General features: G+C 36.0%; 2 protein-coding genes across 4 annotated transcripts in view; both read left to right on the top strand.

Annotated features, from left to right (window-relative positions):
* Nucleotides 1-19,793, top strand: part of NLK (nemo like kinase) — a 233,664-nt gene extending 213,871 nt beyond the window's left edge. Inside the window, exons 9-12 of one of the 3 annotated variants that reach the window (XR_005212568.1) lie at nt 14,710-14,908; nt 15,809-15,902; nt 18,009-18,135; nt 19,590-19,793. Coding sequence is in view for 1 of the 3 variants with exons in the window: in XM_037808135.1 (XP_037664063.1) it covers nt 14,710-14,908; nt 15,809-15,902; nt 18,009-18,063 (348 nt within the window). In the remaining 2 variants the exon portion in view is untranslated. Of the gene's footprint in view, nt 1-14,709; nt 14,909-15,808; nt 15,903-18,008 lie in introns of all 3 variants that reach the window. The other 2 variants (XR_005212567.1, XM_037808135.1) reach the window with 2 other exon arrangements.
* Nucleotides 1,987-5,885, top strand: LOC119513172 (ashwin-like). The gene is given in 1 exon segment (XM_037808136.1): nt 1,987-5,885. A coding segment is annotated over 1 exon segment (702 nt). The 5' UTR covers nt 1,987-2,121; the 3' UTR covers nt 2,824-5,885.
* Nucleotides 19,794-20,004: the final 211 nt, after the last annotated feature.

Below are 20,004 nucleotides of genomic sequence, written 5' to 3'. Positions count from 1 at the left end.
CTCCCAGCTTGGAACAGAAGTTTTTACTTACAGATTTTATGCTGTGATCTCGGGCATTCCTCCCAATTCAGGTTGGTGTATGATGACTGGATGGTCACGTTTGTCCCCTGCAGTTATTCCAGATTATTTACTAGTTGTTTCTGGTTGTTTATTAGTTGTTCTTGGGGTACTAACTTCCTTCCACTCCTCTCTATGCCACCATCTAGATCCAGACTCCACCATTTGATTTTAAGAGATCTCTAATAATATTTAATTCCATCCAGAAGTATACAGAGTACATCAACTTGTTAACTTAAAGATATTTGATATGTAAAGTGGAAAATTTTATCAATTCTTATTCAAAATTAGTGGTGCCGATTTTGATAAAGCAGCAAAACCTAGGGTAGGAACAGGTGTCCATATCTTACAAATGTGGATCAGTTAAAGACACAACATATGTATGGTATGTAATTAGATATGTAAGATAAAATTAAGCACCATTTAGTTCTTAAAAAGAACATTGTTATTGAAAATCTGAGAAATGTTTAATTCCTTTCTTAATTTGGCAGGACAGTTTCATTTTTTTTCAATGTTCTCATCCCTTCTAAAATGACAGTGCCCTTTCTTTAGCCTTACTTTAAAAACTCTAAAGAGACATTAATTTGTTTAGAGGAATGAAAGAAATAAGTTACTTGCCAGGCATTTTGTATACTTTCTGTTTAAAGGCTTCCCTAGTTAAAGAACTTTAAAGGAACCCATATTGGTACACAGAGAACATACAAATACTGCTATCAGTTGTCGGGAAAACAACAAAAACTTTCCAACCCTGCATTCTCAAATTTCTGGAAATATCAGAATCCTCAGAAGCACCATCAAAACAGACTAACAGGGAAACCAGATTTCAGCTGCAAGTGCCAGCTGACATGGACCCAATTTCTGACATTTCCCACCTGACAGAATGATTTAATGGTGAGATAAAATTAAAACCCAGATTCTATCACTCCTGCCACCAGTGTGGACACAATCAGCCATACACAACCAGAAACAGAAATAGACTTGGCCAAGAATCAGATTTAGTATGCAAAAGCCAAAGAACTCAATCACCACACATGAGACTGACTGGAGGAGCCATGGAAAGGGGAGCTGAGGACTCAGAGGGGTTCACTGTCATCCTATTCATTTCTTTTGGCCTTAATGGTAGAACTTTATCCCAGTGGAACCTCCAGAAATAACTGTCAAAGGAAGACAAGGCTCATTTAGAAAAGGAAAGAAAAAGTTTGCTTGCCAAGAATATGAGAAAGTCAGGCTGCAAAAGGACTACAATACCAAATGAAAAACACAATAGGTTGCTGACACTCAAGGAGATGAAGGAAAACACAGAGAAAGAACTGAAGGATATCAGGAAAACAATGAATTAACAATAAGAATCTCAGTAAAGAGATAGAAATGTTTAAAAGGAACCAAACAATTACTGGGGTTGATGACCACAATAACTGAAATGAAAAAATCCCAGAAGGGGATTGGAGGTGGCAGAATAAAGAATCAGAGAACTTGAAGACAAGACAATTAAAATGAATGAGGCTGAGGATCAGAAAGAAAAAATAATTTTAAAAAGCAAAAATAGCCTAAGTGACCTCTGGAACACCATCAAGCATACCAAAGCATGCATTATGGGAGTTCCAGAAGGAGAAGACTGACAGAAAGGGACAAAAGGAATATTCAAATAAATAATGACACAAAACCTCCCAAACTTAGCAAAAGACATTAACATGCACATGCAAGTAACCCAGAGAACATCAAACAGGATAAACTTGAAGATAAATATGCCCCATCACATACTGATCAAATTATTGAATGCAGAGGACAAGGAGAGAGTTCTGGACACTGCAAGAGAAAAGCAACATGTTATGTACAAGCAAGTTTCAATTAGATTAAGTGCCAATTTCTCATTAGAAACCATGGAAGCAAGAAGGAAGTGCTAAGAGAAAACAATTGCCAACCAAGAATTTTATATCTAGCAAGACTTTCCTTCAAAAATGAGGAAGATATTAAGACATTCCCAGATAATCAAAAGGTGAGGGACCGGGACGCTTCTTTCGCGGAGCCTTGTGGGTGGCCAGTCGGGGTCTTCTGGCGAGGACGATGGCGGGGGATGTGGGCGGTCGCAGCTGCCCTGATTCGGAGCTGTTGTTGCACCCGGAGCTGCTGTCCCAAGAGTTCCTTCTTCTCACTCTGGAGCAGAAGAACATAGCTGTTGAGAATGATGTTAAAATAAACAAAGATGATCTTACTGAACTTTATGTTCAACATGCGATACCATTGCCTCAGAGGGATTTGCCAAAGAATAGATGGGGAAAAGTGATGGAGAAGAAAAGACAACAACATGAGATAAAAAATGAGATGAAAAGGAGTAACACTGTAGATGGGTTAAGGAAAAGACCTCTCATTGTATTTGATGGCAGTTCAACAAGCACAAGCATAAAAGTGAAAAAGACAGAAAATGGAGATAATGATCGACTAAAGCCCCCCCCCCCCCAGGCAAGCTTTACCAGTAATGCCTTTCGAAAATTATAAAATTCCTTTTCAAATGTTTCACCCCTAATTTTGTCTTCCAATTTGCTTGCGAATAATAAAATGGAACACAATAATAATGACACTAAACAGAACCATGACTTAACGCATAGGAAAAGTCCTTCCGGCCCTGTAAAGTCACCACCACTGTCCCCTGTTGGAACTACTCCCGTGAAGTTAAAGCGAGCTGCTCCTAAAGAAGAAGCAGAAACCATGAATAATCTGAAGCCCCCAAAAGCAAAGAGGAAGATACAACATGTTACGTGGCCATGAAGGAAAGTTTCCAAAAATGTAAATATAATTGTAACTGTAGTTTTTCAGACAGGTTCACATTTATTGACAGTATTTAATGAGATCCTGATTATTGTGGAATTTTCTTAAGAGGTTTAAAATTAGGTTCATAAAATATATTGTTTCCTTTTCTTTCTTTCATTTTTCCTTTCTTTCTTGAAAATTCTTTCTTCTCCTTCCCTGAATAGGAAAGAATTTCTTTGTGAACTAATGACTTAGTATAAGTCATTTTATATTGTTCCTAGTCAAATCACTAGCTGCAAGTCTGGTATAGAACATCCAGTTAATTTTAGAAATTATTCTCGTTAGTTTCTTTCAGAGTCTAGGGAAATTTGAGATTAAAAAAAAAACAACAAACTGTATCAATTCACTATTTTAATTAATTTCTTTTCCCAAGCAAACATATATAACAGTGCATCACAATATTTTAATAAGTATTGCCAAACTCATCCTCAAGGATTCACCAAGAAAAGCATTTTTTAAGTGCCACTGGAAAACTAATCAGAATATACAAATCAATTGCTAGTCTTTAAGTGCTTGCATTGCTTCTTCCCAAGAAAATCAAAAGGGAATTCAGTGCTTGCTGTTGCTCCTCCTCTTGCATTGGTAGCAGAATAAATTCATTATGAATCGCTTGGTCAGTTTCACACTTGATCCATCTTTTTGAATTTTCTTGTCATGCAGTTGTCCTACCTACTCCTTCCGTGAGCAGTCTGTGATCTCACTGTGTGTTCAGGTATCGCTCCCTCTTAGGAGCTCATCTTTTTAAAATTAAGGTTATTTAAGTATCTTCAGGCTAGGTAATCATGTTAGAGGTGGTACCTGATGGCAGAAAGTTTAGAGAACAGGAAGAAAGGAGTAGAATTCCAGGACTTAGGAGAATCCAGGAAGTTACAGAGGGTGTTGATGGCTGTGATCTGTAGTAGGCAGTAGAGGAGATGCTAAAGTCAGGACATCACTTCGGAGTACAGCATAGGAAAAACATACCCATTGCCAGATGGGGTTCCCTCTGGGTTTAATATAGACGGCTTCCCACAGGGCTGTCACACACAGGATTATCTGTGAAAGCCTTTTGGTTTTTTTTTTTGTTGTTGTTGTTGTTAAAGTGGTTTAATGTATAATGGAGGTCTGTGAGAAGATAGGCTTTATCTCATATTCATGAGTTCTAGTGTGAACTTTTCTGCTATATATTTCTATCCAAGAACAAAGGATACTTTATACTTTTTCCTTTGCATGATTGATCTTCAGATTGGGGTTTGCCTTTTTCAATAGTTTTTAGAGGAGTCTTATTCCTCTTCTGATGTTAAAACAGGCATTTGAGTTCAGCTATTGAACAGCCTTAAAAAAATTAATTCAGCCTTGCAGGTAAGTACTAAAACTTTAATCTACAGTTTTTAACCATTCTGCCTTTATTCCAGACTGTAAATCTGTACACATAAGACAGAATTGTCACATCCTAAGTGTTGCATAAATTGTTGATCTTAAATATATAGTTATCTGCAGGGCTGATACATGTAATATCGTTAATGGGCAACTGTTTTTCTATACGTAAATAGATACTAAGGGAGTTTGTAAAAGTGCAGATTTTAGGGTAGAATGACAAATATACATTTTATACTCAGTTGTCCCCTCTGCTTCCACCTGCATTTCTCTCTTAGTTAAGAGAGAGTTAGCCATTTGACAATTTTAAGTCAGTGGAAACTTATTTTTAGTTACTCAATAAGATTAATTTTTAATTTGTGTATTTAACTTACAGAGTAGGTTGGTAATAACAGCTGAACTGTGTAACATTGTTGCTTCAAATTGAAGTTTATATTATGAATATTCAGGATCAGTGCTCATATAGCAGCATATTTTGGGGCTATTTTGAGTTTCAAATGTGGAGAAGTGCTAAACCATGTACCATGTATTATATCATATCATCTTATAGAAGCTGTGCCTTCTGAAGGTATATAGATGCATCTTGTCTTGAAATGTCTTTCTCCACATAAGGAAGCATGCTGAATGATGGGATTCTGGGGCAGAAATGTTGGAAATCTTATGTTTTGAAATGTTGCCTTACTGTGTTAAAAGATTAGAAAGACTTGATTTGAATGGCATATAACTTTGGAATACCCTTTACCCCCTAACACAGGTGGTTACTATTGTTGCTCTCATTCTGTGTTCCAGTAAAGCTAGATAATTCTTATTGGAATAGGCAAATTAATAGCATTAGAACCAGTGGGGTGACTTCTGGGGACAGGCACTTTACTACTTCCTGCCATTGGCAGGTTGTCTTCGTTCTTTTTCTCCCTCTTTGTTCCTTGTTTTCCTTTTTCTTATCCTCCTTTCCCGTATTTTTTATTTCTTTACTTCCAGTCTCCTTCCTCCTTTCTGTAGACACTAAGCTTTAGTCTTAGGTTTGCGAGTCATATTGCTTGGTCCTACTCACTGAGGAATGAAGACAGACTGACCCCTAATTTTTTAGGTTTGGGGGATCATAGACTGCTGCATGAATTCTGGAAGTCTCAGGACTCTGCAGCACCAGAGCACTAAATTGCTTCCCAATGGCTATAAAGGCAGTACAGTTTTCCAAAATAGCTTTATTAATCTAGAGAGCTACCAGGCACTTAAGAAAGGTGGTGCAGCTAATACCACGATACCATAATGAGACCATAATGTATTTGCTAGTTTTAAAATTCTTCAGAATTGTAATTATTTGAAATAATATTTGGTTGACTTAAGTTTGGGGAACGATTCTAAAAATGATCTAGAGACTCGTTCAGTAGCAGTGATCTTTTTAAAACTTACATTAAGTAAAACTGCCAATAGATTAAATCATATGTATGTAAGAGCTTCCTCTATTTACTACTGTGGAACTTCAGTAATTTTTAGAGGCTAAAAAATGGTCAAAATGTTTTTAAGTGTGCTCTTTTATTCAATGCCTGTGCAGGTTTTGTACTTACGTACAGAAAAGTTTAACCTTGTAATGTACATTTTTTGTATGTAAAAAGTCTTTTAAGTAGCCTTATCCTTATTTAAATAAACTAAATAAAAATGAAAAAAAAAAAAAAAAGGTGAGGGAGTTCATCTCCACTAGACGTGCTCTACAGCAATGCTAAAGTGATTTCTTCAGACTGAAAAGAAAGGATTCTAGACAGTGGTTCAAAGTGGCATAAAGAAATAAAGGCCTCCAGTAAAGGTAACCACATGAGTAATTATTGGATTCTTTGGTATGTAAATCAGCTTTTTACAGGTGCTAAAATACAAATACATAAACATAATGATAAATCTATGGTTTCAACATAAAATGTAAAAAGATATAATTTGTAACAAGTATTAAAGTGGGGGGACAGAGGGGTATAGGAGCAGTATATATATGTATGCTGTTGAAGTCAAGTTGACATCAAATCAAATACAATTATTATATTAAGGATGTATTTTTCTTGTGGTTACTATGGGGTTAAAATTTATGAAAAAATATATCAAGAAAAGAGAAGGGATTCAATACAGCACAATATAAAAAATCATATGAATATGAAAGTAGTAGGCATTAACTGAAGAATTGAGGGACAAAAAGGGTATAGACTAAATAGCAAAATGGCAGAAGAAAATCCTACATTATCAGTAGTTACTTTAAATGTGAATGGATTCAACTCTCCAGTAAAAAGGCAGAGATGGCAGAGTGGATTTAAAAAAAAAAAAATGACCCAACTATATGTTGTTTACTAGAGACTCACCTTAAATTCAAAGACATAAGTAGGTTGAAAGTGAAAATGTGGGGAAAAAATATACCATGCAAGTAATAAACAAAAGACAGCTGGGATAGCTATACTAATATCAGATAAAATAAACTTTAAAGCAAAAACTGTTATGAGGGGAAAAGACAGTCATTATATACTGATAAGGGGGTCAATTCAACAAGAAAATGTTACAACTATAAATATATACATACTAACAACAGAGCCCCAAAATATATGAAGCAAATACTGACAGATTTGAAGGGAGAAATAGAAGGTTCTAAATTAATAGTAGGAGACTTTAATACACCACTTTCAATAATGGATAGAACATCTAGACACAGATCAATAAGAAAACAGAAGGCTTAATGATACTCTAAACCAACTAGACCTCACAGGCATATATAGAACACATCACCCAACAGCTACAAAACACACATAAGTCTTGAGTGAACATCGATCATTCTCCAAGGTAGACCGTATCTTAGGTTACAAAACAAGTCTCAATAAATGCAAAAATGTTGAAGTCATACAATGTATCTTCTCCATCCACAAAGGAATGTAGCTGGAAGTCAAAAGCAGAGGGAGAAATTGAAAATTCACAGATACAGGCATACCTCATTTTATTCTCAGATCTTGCATTTGTTGCAAGTTGAAGGTTTGTGGCAACCCTGCATGGAACAAGTCTTTTGGCACCATTTTTCCAACAGCACTTGCTCATTTTGTGTCTCTGTGTCACAATTTGGTAATTCTTGTAATATTTCTAACTTGTTCATTATTATTATATCTGTTTTGGTGATCTTTGATGTTACTACTGTAATTGTATTGGGGTACCATGAACTGGGTTCTTAGAACAGCAAACAATCAATATATGTTGCAAGTGTTCTGACTGCTCCACCAACCAGCTGTTCTCCCATCTTTCTCCCTCTTCTAAGGCTTCACTATTCCCTGTGATACAACAATGTTGAAATTAGACCAATTAATAACCCTAAATGGCCTCTAAGTGTTCAAGAGAAAGGAAGAGTCACACATCTCTCATTTTAAATCAAAAGCTAGAAATGATTAAGCTTAGTGAAAGCCAAGATAGACCAAAATCTAGGCCTCTTGTATCAAATAGTTAGCCAAGTTGTGAATGCAAGGGAAAAGTTCTTGAAGAAAATTAAAAGAGATACTCCAGTGAACATACGAATGAATAGAAAGTGAAACAGCCTTATTTCTGATATGGGGAAAGTTTTAATGGTCTGCATAGAAGATCAAAACCAGCCACAACATTCCGTGAAGCCAAAACCTAATCCAGAGCAAGGCCCTATTCACTTCAATTCTGTGAAGGCTGAGAGAGGTGAGGAAGCTACAGAAGAAAAGTTTGAAGCTAGCAGAGGTTGGTTCATGAGGTATAAGGAAAGAAACCATCTCCATAACATCAAAGTGCAAGGTGAAGCAGCAAGTTCTGATGTGGAAGCTGCAACAAATTATCCAGAAGGTCTAGCTAAGTTAATTGACAAAGGTAGGTACACTAAACAACTTATTTTCAGTGTAGATGAAACAGCCTTATATTGGAAGAAGATGCCATCTAAGACTTTCATAGTTAGAGAGGAGAAGTCATGCCTGGCCTCACAGCTTCAATGGACAGGCTGACTCTCTTATTAAGGGCTAGTGCAGCTGGTGACTTTAGGTAGAATCCAGTGCTCATTTACCATTCCAAAAATCCGAGGGCCCTTAAGAATTATGGTGAATCTACTCTTCCTGTGCTCTGTAAATGGAACAACAAAGCCTGAATAACAATAGACCTGTTTACAACATGGTTTACTGAATATTTTAAGCCCACTGTTGAGACCTACTGCTCAGAAAGAAAGATTCCTTTCAAAATATTGCTGCTCAGTCACAATGCAGCTGGTTATTCAAGAGGTCTGATGAAGACATTCAGAAAGATTAATGTTGTTTTCATGCCTGCTAACGCATCCTTGATTCTGCAGCCCGTGAGTCAAAGAGTAATTTCTACTTTCAAGTCTTATTATTTAAGAAATATATTTCTTAAGGTTATGGCTGCCATAGATAGTGATTTGCATGATGGATCTGGGCAAGTTAAATTGAAAACCTTCTGGAAGAGTCGCAATTCCAGATGCCATTAAGAACATTCATGATTCATGGGAAGAGGACAAAATATCAACATTAACAGGAGTTTGGAAGAAGTTGATCCCATCCCTCATGGATGACTTTGAGGGGTTTAAGACTTCAGTGGAGGAAATAACTGTAGATGCAGTGAAAATAGCAAAAGAACTAGAATTAGAAGTGGAGCCTGAAGATGTGACTGAATTGCTGCAATCTCATGATAAAACTTTAACAAATGAGGAGTTGCTCCTTAGGGATGAGCGAAGAAAATGGTTTCTTGAGGTGGAATCTACTCCTGGTGAAGATGGCTATGAACATTGTTGAAATGATGATAAGGGATTTGGAATATTACATAAACTTAATTGATAAAGCAGTAGCAGAGTTTGAGTAGATTAACTCTAGTTTTGAAAAAAATTCTACTTTGGGTAAAATGCTATCAAACAGCATCACATTCTACAGAGATATCTTTTGTGAAAGGAAGAGATTGCCATAGCCACCCCAACCTCCAGCAACAACCACTCCAATCAGTCAGCAGCCATCAACATTGAGGCAAGACCTTCCACCAGCAAAAAGATTATGAATCACTGAAGGCTCAGATGATGGTTAGCATTTTTCAACAATAAAGTATTTTTAATTAAGATATATATATTGTTTTTATAGACATAATGCTATTGCACACTTAATGGACTACAGTATAGTGTAAACATAACTTTTATATGCACTGAGAAACCAAAAAAAGTGTGTGCCTCTCTTTATTGTGATATTTGCCTTATTCTGGTGGGTTCAGTTCAAACCCACCATATCTCTAAGAAAAGTAGAAATTAAACAACATACTCTTAACCAATGGGTTGAAGAGGAAAAAAAAATCACAGGAAAAATTAGGAAATATCTTGAGGAAAATGAAAATGAAAATACAACATGCCAAAACTTACGGGATGCAGCAAAGGCAGGCTGAAAGGCAAGTTTATAGCTCTAAATGCTTAAATTAAAAAGAAGAAAGATTTCAAAATAGAGACCTAACCTCAGAAGTGGAAGAATTAGAAAAAGAACAAAAAAAAAACTCAAAATGAGGAGGGAAGTAAAGATTAGAGCAGCGATAAATGAAATAGAGAATAAAAAACAATAGAGTCAACAAAATCAAAAGTTGGTTCTTTGAAAAGATCAGTTAAATTGACAAACCTTTAACTAAGCTGACAAAGGAAAAAGAGAGGGGACACAACTAAAATCAGAAATGAAAAGGGAAACATTATTACCATCCCCACTGAAATAAAAAGAATTATGAGGTTACTCTGAACCACTGTACACCAAATTAGATAACCCAAATGAAATGGACAAATTCTTAGAAACACACAAACTACTTACCCTGATTGAAGATCTCAACAAACTAATAACTAGTAAGGGGACTGAATCAGTAATCAGAAACCTCCCCAAGAAAGAAAAGCCCATACCAGATGACTTCATGGGGGAATCTGCCAAACCTCCAATGAAGAATTAACACCAATCCTGCCCACACTCTTCCTAAATTCTGAAGAGAAGGGAAAAGTTCTAACTTATCCTGAGGCCAGCATCACCCTCATACCAAAGTCAGATAAAGATACCACAAGAAAATTATAGCCCAGTACCCCTTATGAATATAAATGTAAAAATCCTTGGCAAAATACTTGCAAACCAAATCCAACAGCACATTAAAAGAATTATACACGATAACCAAGTGGGTTTTATTCCAGGTATGCAAGGGTGGTTCAATATAAGAAAACCAATTAATGTAATACACCACTTTAACAGAATGAAACTGGAAAACCACATGATCATCTCAATTGATATAGAGAAGACATTTGACAAAATCCAGCACCCTTCTTGATTTAAAAAAAAAAAGCACTCAGAAAAGTAGGAATAGAAGGAAACTTCCTCAACATGATTATGCTAGACCAGATATATTGTGTTCTCCAAAAAGCCATATTATTTAATGCAATTTTGTGGGGGCAGACTGATTAGTCTGTTGATTAGAGTGGAAACATTTGATTAAATTATTGCCATGGAGATGTGGAACCCGCCCATTCAGGGTGGGTCTTAATTAGATCACTGGAGTCCTTTAAAGAGGGCTCACACAGAGAGCAGAGAGGGCAAATGCCCCAAGAGAAGCTGAAAGAGACATTTTGGAGATGGCTTTTGAAAGTAGATGTTTGGAGATGCTAGCCCAGAGTTTGCCTGGGAGAAGCTAAGGGAACACCCTCAGATGCTTAGAGAGAAACATCTTGGGAGAAGGCCATTTTGAAACCAGAACCCAGAAGCAAAGGATCAGCAGATGCCAGCCATGTGCCTAACCAGCTAACAGAGGTGTTCTGGAAGACATCAGCCTTTCTTCAGCAAAAGTATCCTCTTGTTGATGCCTTAGTTTGTACACTTTTATGGCCACAGAACTTTAAATTTGTAACCTAATAAATCCCCTTTATAAAAAGCCAATTCATTTCTGGGGTTTTGCATAAGGGCAGCATTAGCAAACAGGAACACTGATAAAGGGCATATATGAAAAACCCATAGCTAACATCATATTTAATGGTGAAAAATTGAAAGCTTTCCCTCTAAGATCAGGAACAAGACAAAGATACCCACTATCAACTACTGTTATTCAGTATTCTACTGGAAGTTTTATAGAGCAGTTAGGAGAGAAAAAGAAATAAAAGGCTTCCAAACTGGAAAGGAAGTATTTGCAGATGATTGTTCCTATATACAGAAAATCCTGAAAATTCCACAGAAAAGCTCCTAGAGCTACTAAATGAATTCAATAAAGTGGCAGGGTATAAAATCAACACACAAAAAACAGTAGTGTTTCTATATACTGGTAATGAACAGTCTAAAGAAGAAATCAAGAAAAAAAATTCCATTTACAATAACAACTAAAAGAATCAAATATCTAGGAATAAATCTAACCAAAGATGTAAAGTACTTGTACACACACACACAAAAAAAAAAAACACAAAGTCTTGCTGAAAGAAATCAAAGAAGACCTAAATAAATGGAAAGACATTCCATGTTCATGGATTGGGAGACTACATATTGCTAAGATGTCAATTCTGCCTACCTAAAGTGATTTACAGATTCAACGCAAAGCCAATCAAAATTGCAAAAACCTTCTTTGCAAGAAATGAAAGGCCAATCATCAAATGTTATATGGAAGAGTAAGGGACCCCGAATAGCCAAAACCATCTTGAAAAAGAAAAATGAAGTTGGAGGACTCACACTTCCTGAGCTTAAAACTTGTTAGAAGGCCATAATAATCAAAAAAGCATGGTACTGGCACAGGGACAGACATATCAACCAACATAATCTGAGAGATCAGAAATAAACCCTCACATGTATGGCCAAATGATTTTTGACGAGGATGCAATGACCACTCAATTGGGAAAGAATAGTCTCTTCAACAAATGATGCTGGGAAACCTGGCTCTCCGTATGCAAAAGAATGTAGATGCAAAAGAATGTACCTCACACCATATACAAAAATCAATTCAAAATGGATCAAAGACCTAAATATAAGAGCCAGAACTGTCAAAGTCCTAGAGGAAAATGTAGGGAAGCATCTTCAGGACATTGTGTTAGGCATTGGTTTTTTGGATTTTACATTCAAAGTACAATCCACAAAAGAAAAAATAAATAACTGGGATCCATCAAAATCTATAACTTATGTGCAGCAAAGGACTTTGTCATGAAAGTAAAATGACAGCCTATACAGTGAAGAAAATATTTGGAAACCACATATCCAACAAGAGTTTAATCTCCAGAATATAAAAAGAAATCCTTCAACTCAACAACAAAAAAGACAAACAACCCAATTTAAAAATGGGCAAAAGACTTCAATAGACATTTCTCCAAAGAAAATATACAAGTGACCTAAAAGCACATGAAGAGATACTCAATATCATTAGCCATTAGGGAAATGCAAATCAAAACCTCAGTGAGATACCATTTCACACCCGCTAGACTGGCCATTATTGGAGAGAATGTAGAGAAATAGGAACACTCACTCGTTCCTGGTGGGAATGTAAAATGGTGCAGCCGCTATGGAAGACAGTTTGGCAGCTCCTCAGAAAGTTAAGTAAAGAATTACCATATGACCTGGCAATCCCACCTCTAGTTATATACCCAAAAGAACTGAAAGCAGGGACTCAAACAGGTATTTGCACACCAGTGTTCCTAACAGCATTATTCACAATTGCCAAAAGATAGAAGCAACCCAAGTGTCCATCAACAGATGAACAGATAAACAAAATGTTATATCCATAAAATGGAATATTTTCCTTCCATAAAAAGAAATGATGTTCTGATATATACGACAACATGGATGAACCTTGAAGACATCATGTTGAGTGAAATAAGCTAGAAACAAAAGCACAAATATTGTATGATCTCACTAACATAAAATAATTAGAATAAGCAAACTCAGAGTCAGAATCTACAATATAGGTTACCAGGGGAAGGGAGTGGATGTAGGGAATAAGAAGTTAATGCTTAAGAAGTACAGAGTTTCTATTTGGACTGATGAAAAAGTTTTGGTACTGTATGGTGGTGATGATAGCACAACATTGTGAACATAATTAACAGCACTGAGTTATACATTAGAATGTGGTTAAAAGGGGAATTTTTAGGTTGTACATATTTTACTAGAATAAATTTTTTTAAAAAAATCCATGGAACTGTACAACACAGTGAACCCTAAGTTAAACCATCAACTATAGTTAATAGTGCAATTATAAAAATATGCTTTCATCAATTGTAACAAATGTACCAAACCAATGCTAGGGGATAATAGGGTGGTTTATGGGGAACCCTGTATTTTATGCATGATTTTTTTGTAAACCCACTACTTTGTTAATAAAAAATTAAAAAAAAAATCACAACAAGTGTTGAAAGGAAAAATAAAAAACAAGGCTATCAAGTTTTACCTTCATCTGTTCATGATGGAATAAAATCAGCTTTCTTTATTATCGTATCCTGAGAGGTTATGACAAGCTTTTTAACGTCAGCATAGCAAAAACCAGAGATAAAATGATTTTTAAGGAATCTAGATTAATGAGAAATATTTAACATTATTTTATTTGGGGACTAGAAACAGTTAAGATGACCCACTTTTTCTGGTATATTGAAGATTGCAAAGAGTGCTTTTTTTTTTTCATGGTATTATGTGAAGTGCTTGCTAATATTGAAAGTAGGGCAAAGTGTCAGTTTTTATTCCAGTCTTCTGAGTGTATCCTTAAATCCTTTAAAATCCACTTTCCCTTAGTAGTAATTAAATGTCCACTGAACTAAAGGTGGGACATCTTTTTCTTTATTTTTTTAGTGAAGTAATGAATTCAAGAAAGGTTATAGTTTGTGTAAATATGAATTTCTGATATTTTACTCACATAAAATTTCCTGACATCTCATATTGGGCTGAGGGTGAAGTACTGACAGCTAAAATACTGAATTCTGTTCTATAGTGCCAGGAAACCACAGGCACTGACTAAACTCTTGATATTCAGACTGAGCTGCATCACAATAAATGGCATTCAGATCAATACCTGCTACCTAACACACTCAAGCAGCTTTTAGATATGCTTCTGCACTGTATGGTATTCTAAAAGAATAAAAGTTTCAAGCAGCTTTTTAAAATTGCCACCATGATCACATCTCTTTAAATGCTGGGATATATTTAGAAAATATAGCCTGTTATGTAAAATGTAAACTTGTCCCTGAAGCATCACGTTTTTAAGTATCATATTTGTTATTTTTGACCCTTCATATATCTATTTCAAGGTAGGAAGATTTCAGAATTTTGGTGGAAAGGCACTTCTAAGGGCTTTACAGTAGTAGATAACAGCAGTAGTTTGCCATCCTAAATCAGATACTCCCACCTCTAAATTCAATTATCCCTCTTCATATAGGATGTTCTGTAAATTAAGTATACGGTATGTAAAGCAGCTACTGTGCCTTGTGAAAGATTCTTTGTGCACAGTCATGTTTTTCTGTAGTGTTGACGTGCTTGTCTCTAAATTTGATTTCAGTCCAAAAGAATATCTGCTAAGGATGCCTTAGCCCACCCCTACCTAGATGAAGGGCGACTACGATATCACACATGTATGTGTAAATGTTGCTTTTCCACCTCTACTGGAAGAGTTTATACCAGTGACTTTGAGCCGGTCACCAATCCCAAATTTGATGACACTTTTGAGAAGAACCTCAGTTCTGTTCGACAGGTTAAAGGTAAGAATCTTTATTAACCTTTGGCCAGGCAGGATGACCAGTAGCATTTCCATTATGTTGCCATGAAGAGTTGAGATCTGGATGGTGACCAAAGCTCCTCCAGATTTTTAGTTTACAATGTTGCATGTAGCTATTTGTCCAGGGCATATATATGTTATAAAAATGCATGTTTAATACTACATCTAGGGAATGGTGAGGCAGAAGGATGAATGTTTTGTTTTCAAAGCTGACTTTAGTGTGAACTCAAAATATATTTAATATGTATTTACTCGTTGTGATTTCATTGACTAAAACATGGAGTTGGTGTTTTTTTTTTTAATATGCAGTTTTAAAAAGGATAAAAATCCACTTAAGGGTATCATTCCTTGGATAATGATGGGAAGGGAATTTCTGATATTTTACTCATGTAAAATTTCCTGTCAAATCTCATATTGGGCTGGGGGTAAAAGTACTGACAGCCAAAATACTGAATGATTTTAGTATCTGCTGAAAGGCATTTTAGGAGAGAGGGTAGTTCCCAAAGCAACTAACCCAAAACCATATCTAAATACCAAGGTTTGTTATTTTTTTTAAACAAGTTATTTTCAAAAAGGCAATAATTATCAGCAGTTTGGAAGAGTTCACCCATAATGCCAATACTGTGGAGTCACTCTCAAATTTATAGACCATTTACTCCTTCCACTGATGGGGTTTCCAATCTTTTAATGCCATATTTGGGTTTTTTGCCTGTGTTTGGCAGCAGCTGTCATGTTCATTTCAGGAAAGTTCAGCTGGATTCTGCCTAATAAATGACTTCTTTTTTATTTAATTAAACCAGTTGGAAATGTTAAGATGCTAGCTGGATTCCACTGCTCCCAGGCCTGCAAATCAGCATGGATTGTATGTTTGTTTTCTCCTCAGAAATTATTCATCAGTTCATTTTGGAACAGCAGAAAGGAAACAGAGTGCCTCTCTGCATCAACCCTCAGTCTGCTGCTTTTAAGAGCTTTATTAGGTAACTAAATGTATGAAATTCTAACATTCCTGTTAGAAGTAAAAGGATGCCATTGTGATTTCATTTCAACAAATTGGTTTTTATTTAGATTAGATAGCATGGAAAAAATGTCCAACAGGAAGTATTTTAAAATCTAAGCATCGGTTTTCATACTGGTGCCAATTTACTTGTAGTTGGTGTGATTTTTTTTTTTTTTTGGATGACCACTGTGCTGCCTGGTCATGTACATGGGGGTCCTCTTATAGCAGGGGTAGAGCAGCCAGCCACCTGCTTTGGAGTTAGAGGTGGCAATCTTTGTTTCCACTATCATCCCTATCCCCTTAATAACTGCAAGCAAGAATTTTTTTTTTTTTACATATGGACTGCTGGTGTGGTCTGTTTAGAAGTCAACAGGTTTATTGGTTAAAGAGCAGTGAACCTACTTTGGAACAAGCAGGCCTTATTCTCTTCTTCTCTCCTGGTCCTTTCTTCTCTTGATCTCCTTTTCCCTAACCAGCCGGGAGAAAGAAACCACACAGAAATATAAACAGGGAAAATTTAATAACAAGAATTGTTAACTAGGAAAAGATGGTTAACTACTAAGAGGGGTAAAAGAGGATTCTGAGGGGTCCTGAAGTAGCAAATGCAGAAAGCAGCTACTCCCTCCAAGTTGGAGAGGAAACAACTTGAAATTAAGAATTTAAAAGATACCCACCCAGTCAACGCTAAGATTCAGACCGCTTGGGAAAGGGCATGGCTGCCACAGGAACACACAGCCTGAGGGTGGTAAAGAAGATTGCCAAAACTGGTGAGTTTCTCTGTACTTCTGGGTTGCAGAGAAACTTGCCAGAGGATACAGGTAAACAAACCAAAGCTAGTCCTTGAAGAAGGCCCGTTACTGGAACTTCCACAGCAAAAAAGAGGCTCTCCTGAACCAGTAAGGAAATCTGCTTCCTGATGCTGTTACCTTGCAGTGCCCTTCCAGCGCCCTGTGTTGACAAATGCTAATCATCAAGTCAGGTAGCAAAGGAAAAATGTGTACAGGGTCTGGCTCCAGAATCACAGAGCAGAGCAAAGGAGGATGGATTTGGATTTGAGAGCCAATAAGTTGATAACTGCTATGCCCTTCCTCCTTTCTTCCCCTTCTGCCTTTCTACTTGTCCGTTTTCCCTCTTCTCCCTGCTTCTCTCTCCTGTCCCCTCACTTTCCTTTTAATTTAGCCTTGGACATGGTAAAAAATCAAGAATTTTTGTGTAGAATTTTAATTGATGACTCATTTCTTCCAAGTATTTTTCTGTAGAAACAAGGGATTAAGTTGCATTTTTACTTCCCTGTGATTTTAAATTATTTTGTTTTGATATTTTCCCCCTCAGAGTCAGTGACCCAGCCAAACAGGTGTTTTTAGCCACCTCTTGGGGGCACAAGTCATTTATTATTGTGAGCTCTGGGGAAGGAAAGTGGGTTACACCATCCCCCTGAAGTTTATAACCTGGTTAGCAACATTAGACAAACACAAGAAGTAACTTATAATACAGATCTGTAGATAATACATGCTAAATGATTATCCATACTACTCAGAACTTGAGAGAAGAATGCTTATGAGGTTCATTCAAAATAGGTCCCCACTTAGTCTACTATATTTTGAGGAGCTAATTTTAAATGGGTAATTCTGCATCCCTTAAGGTTATTTTCCTGACTATAGACGTTATTTTTAATAGCTATTATTTACATCATATTCTTTAGTAGGCACTGTACAAAACACTTTTATCATACAGTTGTCTCATTTATTCAACATAATATCCTATGAGTTAGGTTGCATTATCCCTTTTTAAGTGAGGGAAATTAGGTTTAAAGATTAAGAAACTTGCTCTGTGTCGCCAACTAGTAAATGACATGGTTTTCAAGCCCAGTTATAAGCCCTTATACTGTATAGTCTCACTATAGATACAGAGCCTTAAACTAACAATTTGGAACAAATTCCCCTTTAGAGAAGTTAAAAGAAACAGAAATCTAGAAGTGGACTTGCAATGTTTTTTAAAAGAAGAGAGAAAAACAGGCAGTAGTGAATTGCCCTTTTGCTCATAGTGGCATTACAATTAATTTCACTGTCTCTCCATTTTCTTCCAGTTCCACTGTTGCTCAGCCGTCTGAGATGCCCCCATCCCCTCTGGTGTGGGAGTGACGGTGGAAGATAATGTACTACTGAAGATGTAATGTAGCTTTCCACTGGAGTCTGGGATTTGCAATTCTGGAGGTTAATCATGCTTGTACTGTAATTTTACTAATGAAGTTTTAAATTAACAACCACTACTTGTATGATATGAATAATATTTAGAAATGTTACTAGACTTTTAATCTTGTAAAGTGGTTGTGCTTTTAGAAGAAAAATATTTTACCCAGAGTTGCACATGTTTTACACATGTTTTATGAATTTAGTGCAGCTGTTATGGCTCACCTCAGAACAAAAGAGAATTGAACCAAATTTGGGAATTTGGGGTTTCTTTGATTTTTTTTTTTTCTTTTTTGTAAATGAAGTGAGATTGTTCACACACACACACATACAAAAGGACAGTCATACGTTTTTATATTTGAGCCATTCCTGAAGATTTGGAGTTTTCTAAAACTACAGAATCTAGAGACCTTGCCTGCGACCAATCATGGAGCCACGTGAGCTGATCGTGGCTGCACCTGGGGGTGGGGGGAGGCATGCCACTTAATGATCAAGCCCTATAATTAGCTTCTCATTAGAGCCGTGATGGTGATGTGTGCTGTCTAAAATCACATGTTGTGGGTAGAGAGAATGAGTTTGTGACTAGGAGAGACTAAACTTTTGTTTTCCTTACCCCGTATAAATATATATATATATTTAATCTATTTTTATTAGAAGTTTTTCTGCTCTTTCTTACATAAAAGAACCCCCAAGCATGCATCTTTCATGTGTGTAAATAATTCATTTCTGGGCTAATTTCAAAAGAATCCCAACATTGCTGTATATAGAGAGAAAACTAGCTTGCACATTTTAGTTCTGTGAAATTGTGAGACTTTTCCTGCACTGGACAGTTTAAAAAAAAAATTAAGACAAAACAAATTTTAAAAAATTTTAAAGTCAAAAAAAGAAAGGCACATAGGGAATTATGTCAAATGTGTTTGTGTCCTTAGGCAAAGCTGTGGGAGTCTTGAAATGTCACAGTAGTAAATAACTTATTACTTTTTGACAAATTTTTTCTGTTGGAACACTGAATTCTGTGCATATGTATATATGAATTCAAATTGAAGGCCTCTACCTCCTGGAGTTATACAACTTGGCTTGTTTACCTCCACATACTGATGATGATTATTTTTTTTTTTTTAAGTTCAATGTGGAGACTTGAAACTTGAATGTCCCTTCCAATTTTTATATTAAAAAAAAAAAAGACAAGAAAATTGAAGATCGTTTCACCTGTACAAGGAATACTAATGGATCGTCTTAAAATTGGTCTAGGATAAAACCTTGGTGTGTGTTATGGACAATTAACTGTTAAAGTTATTGTAAGTTATCTGTATTTAGCAGAGTATTTTCATCTTGAGTGATCTGAGCTGAGTTTGAAGACTATTAATAAGTTATGTTTGGAAGTTTTAACTTCAATGAAGTAATTATTTGCTATGAAAGAAACAAACATTGAATTACTAAACAAAGATGGTGCAATATCTTTGTTTTTTTTTTATGAGGCTCCTGAGAATCAACCCAACTGAAGCATTTCAATTCACTTGAATGAGAAACGTGTTTAGTATCAAAAGAGCCCAAGACGACACTGGTGTGAAAGGTACAATCCAAGAGGTTGGTCCATTACCGTGGCACACTTACTGGTCACTTTGTACAATGTAGATTTGAAGTACAGTGGTGAAAACATTAAATGTGACATTTGAAAAAGATGTGTTGTCTGTTTTCCTTTCCTTTGTTTTCTCTTCAAAAGTACGCTTTATATCCTGACTTTGGAATGTTTTGAGACTTTTTTTTACATATATTTCCATTTTGGTCTTCAAGGAAATTAGTTGTTTGTTTTTTGTTTTTTGTTTTTGTTTTTTTAATCTTACCAGAAACTTTAGTTTGCCAAAAATTTATTGAGCTACCAATATCAAAGAC

Source organism: Choloepus didactylus, chromosome 18 (assembly GCF_015220235.1).
Source record: "Choloepus didactylus isolate mChoDid1 chromosome 18, mChoDid1.pri, whole genome shotgun sequence".
In the NCBI taxonomy this organism is placed as follows: Eukaryota; Metazoa; Chordata; class Mammalia; order Pilosa; family Megalonychidae; genus Choloepus; species Choloepus didactylus.
This window is presented reverse-complemented; position numbering and strand designations above follow the sequence as displayed.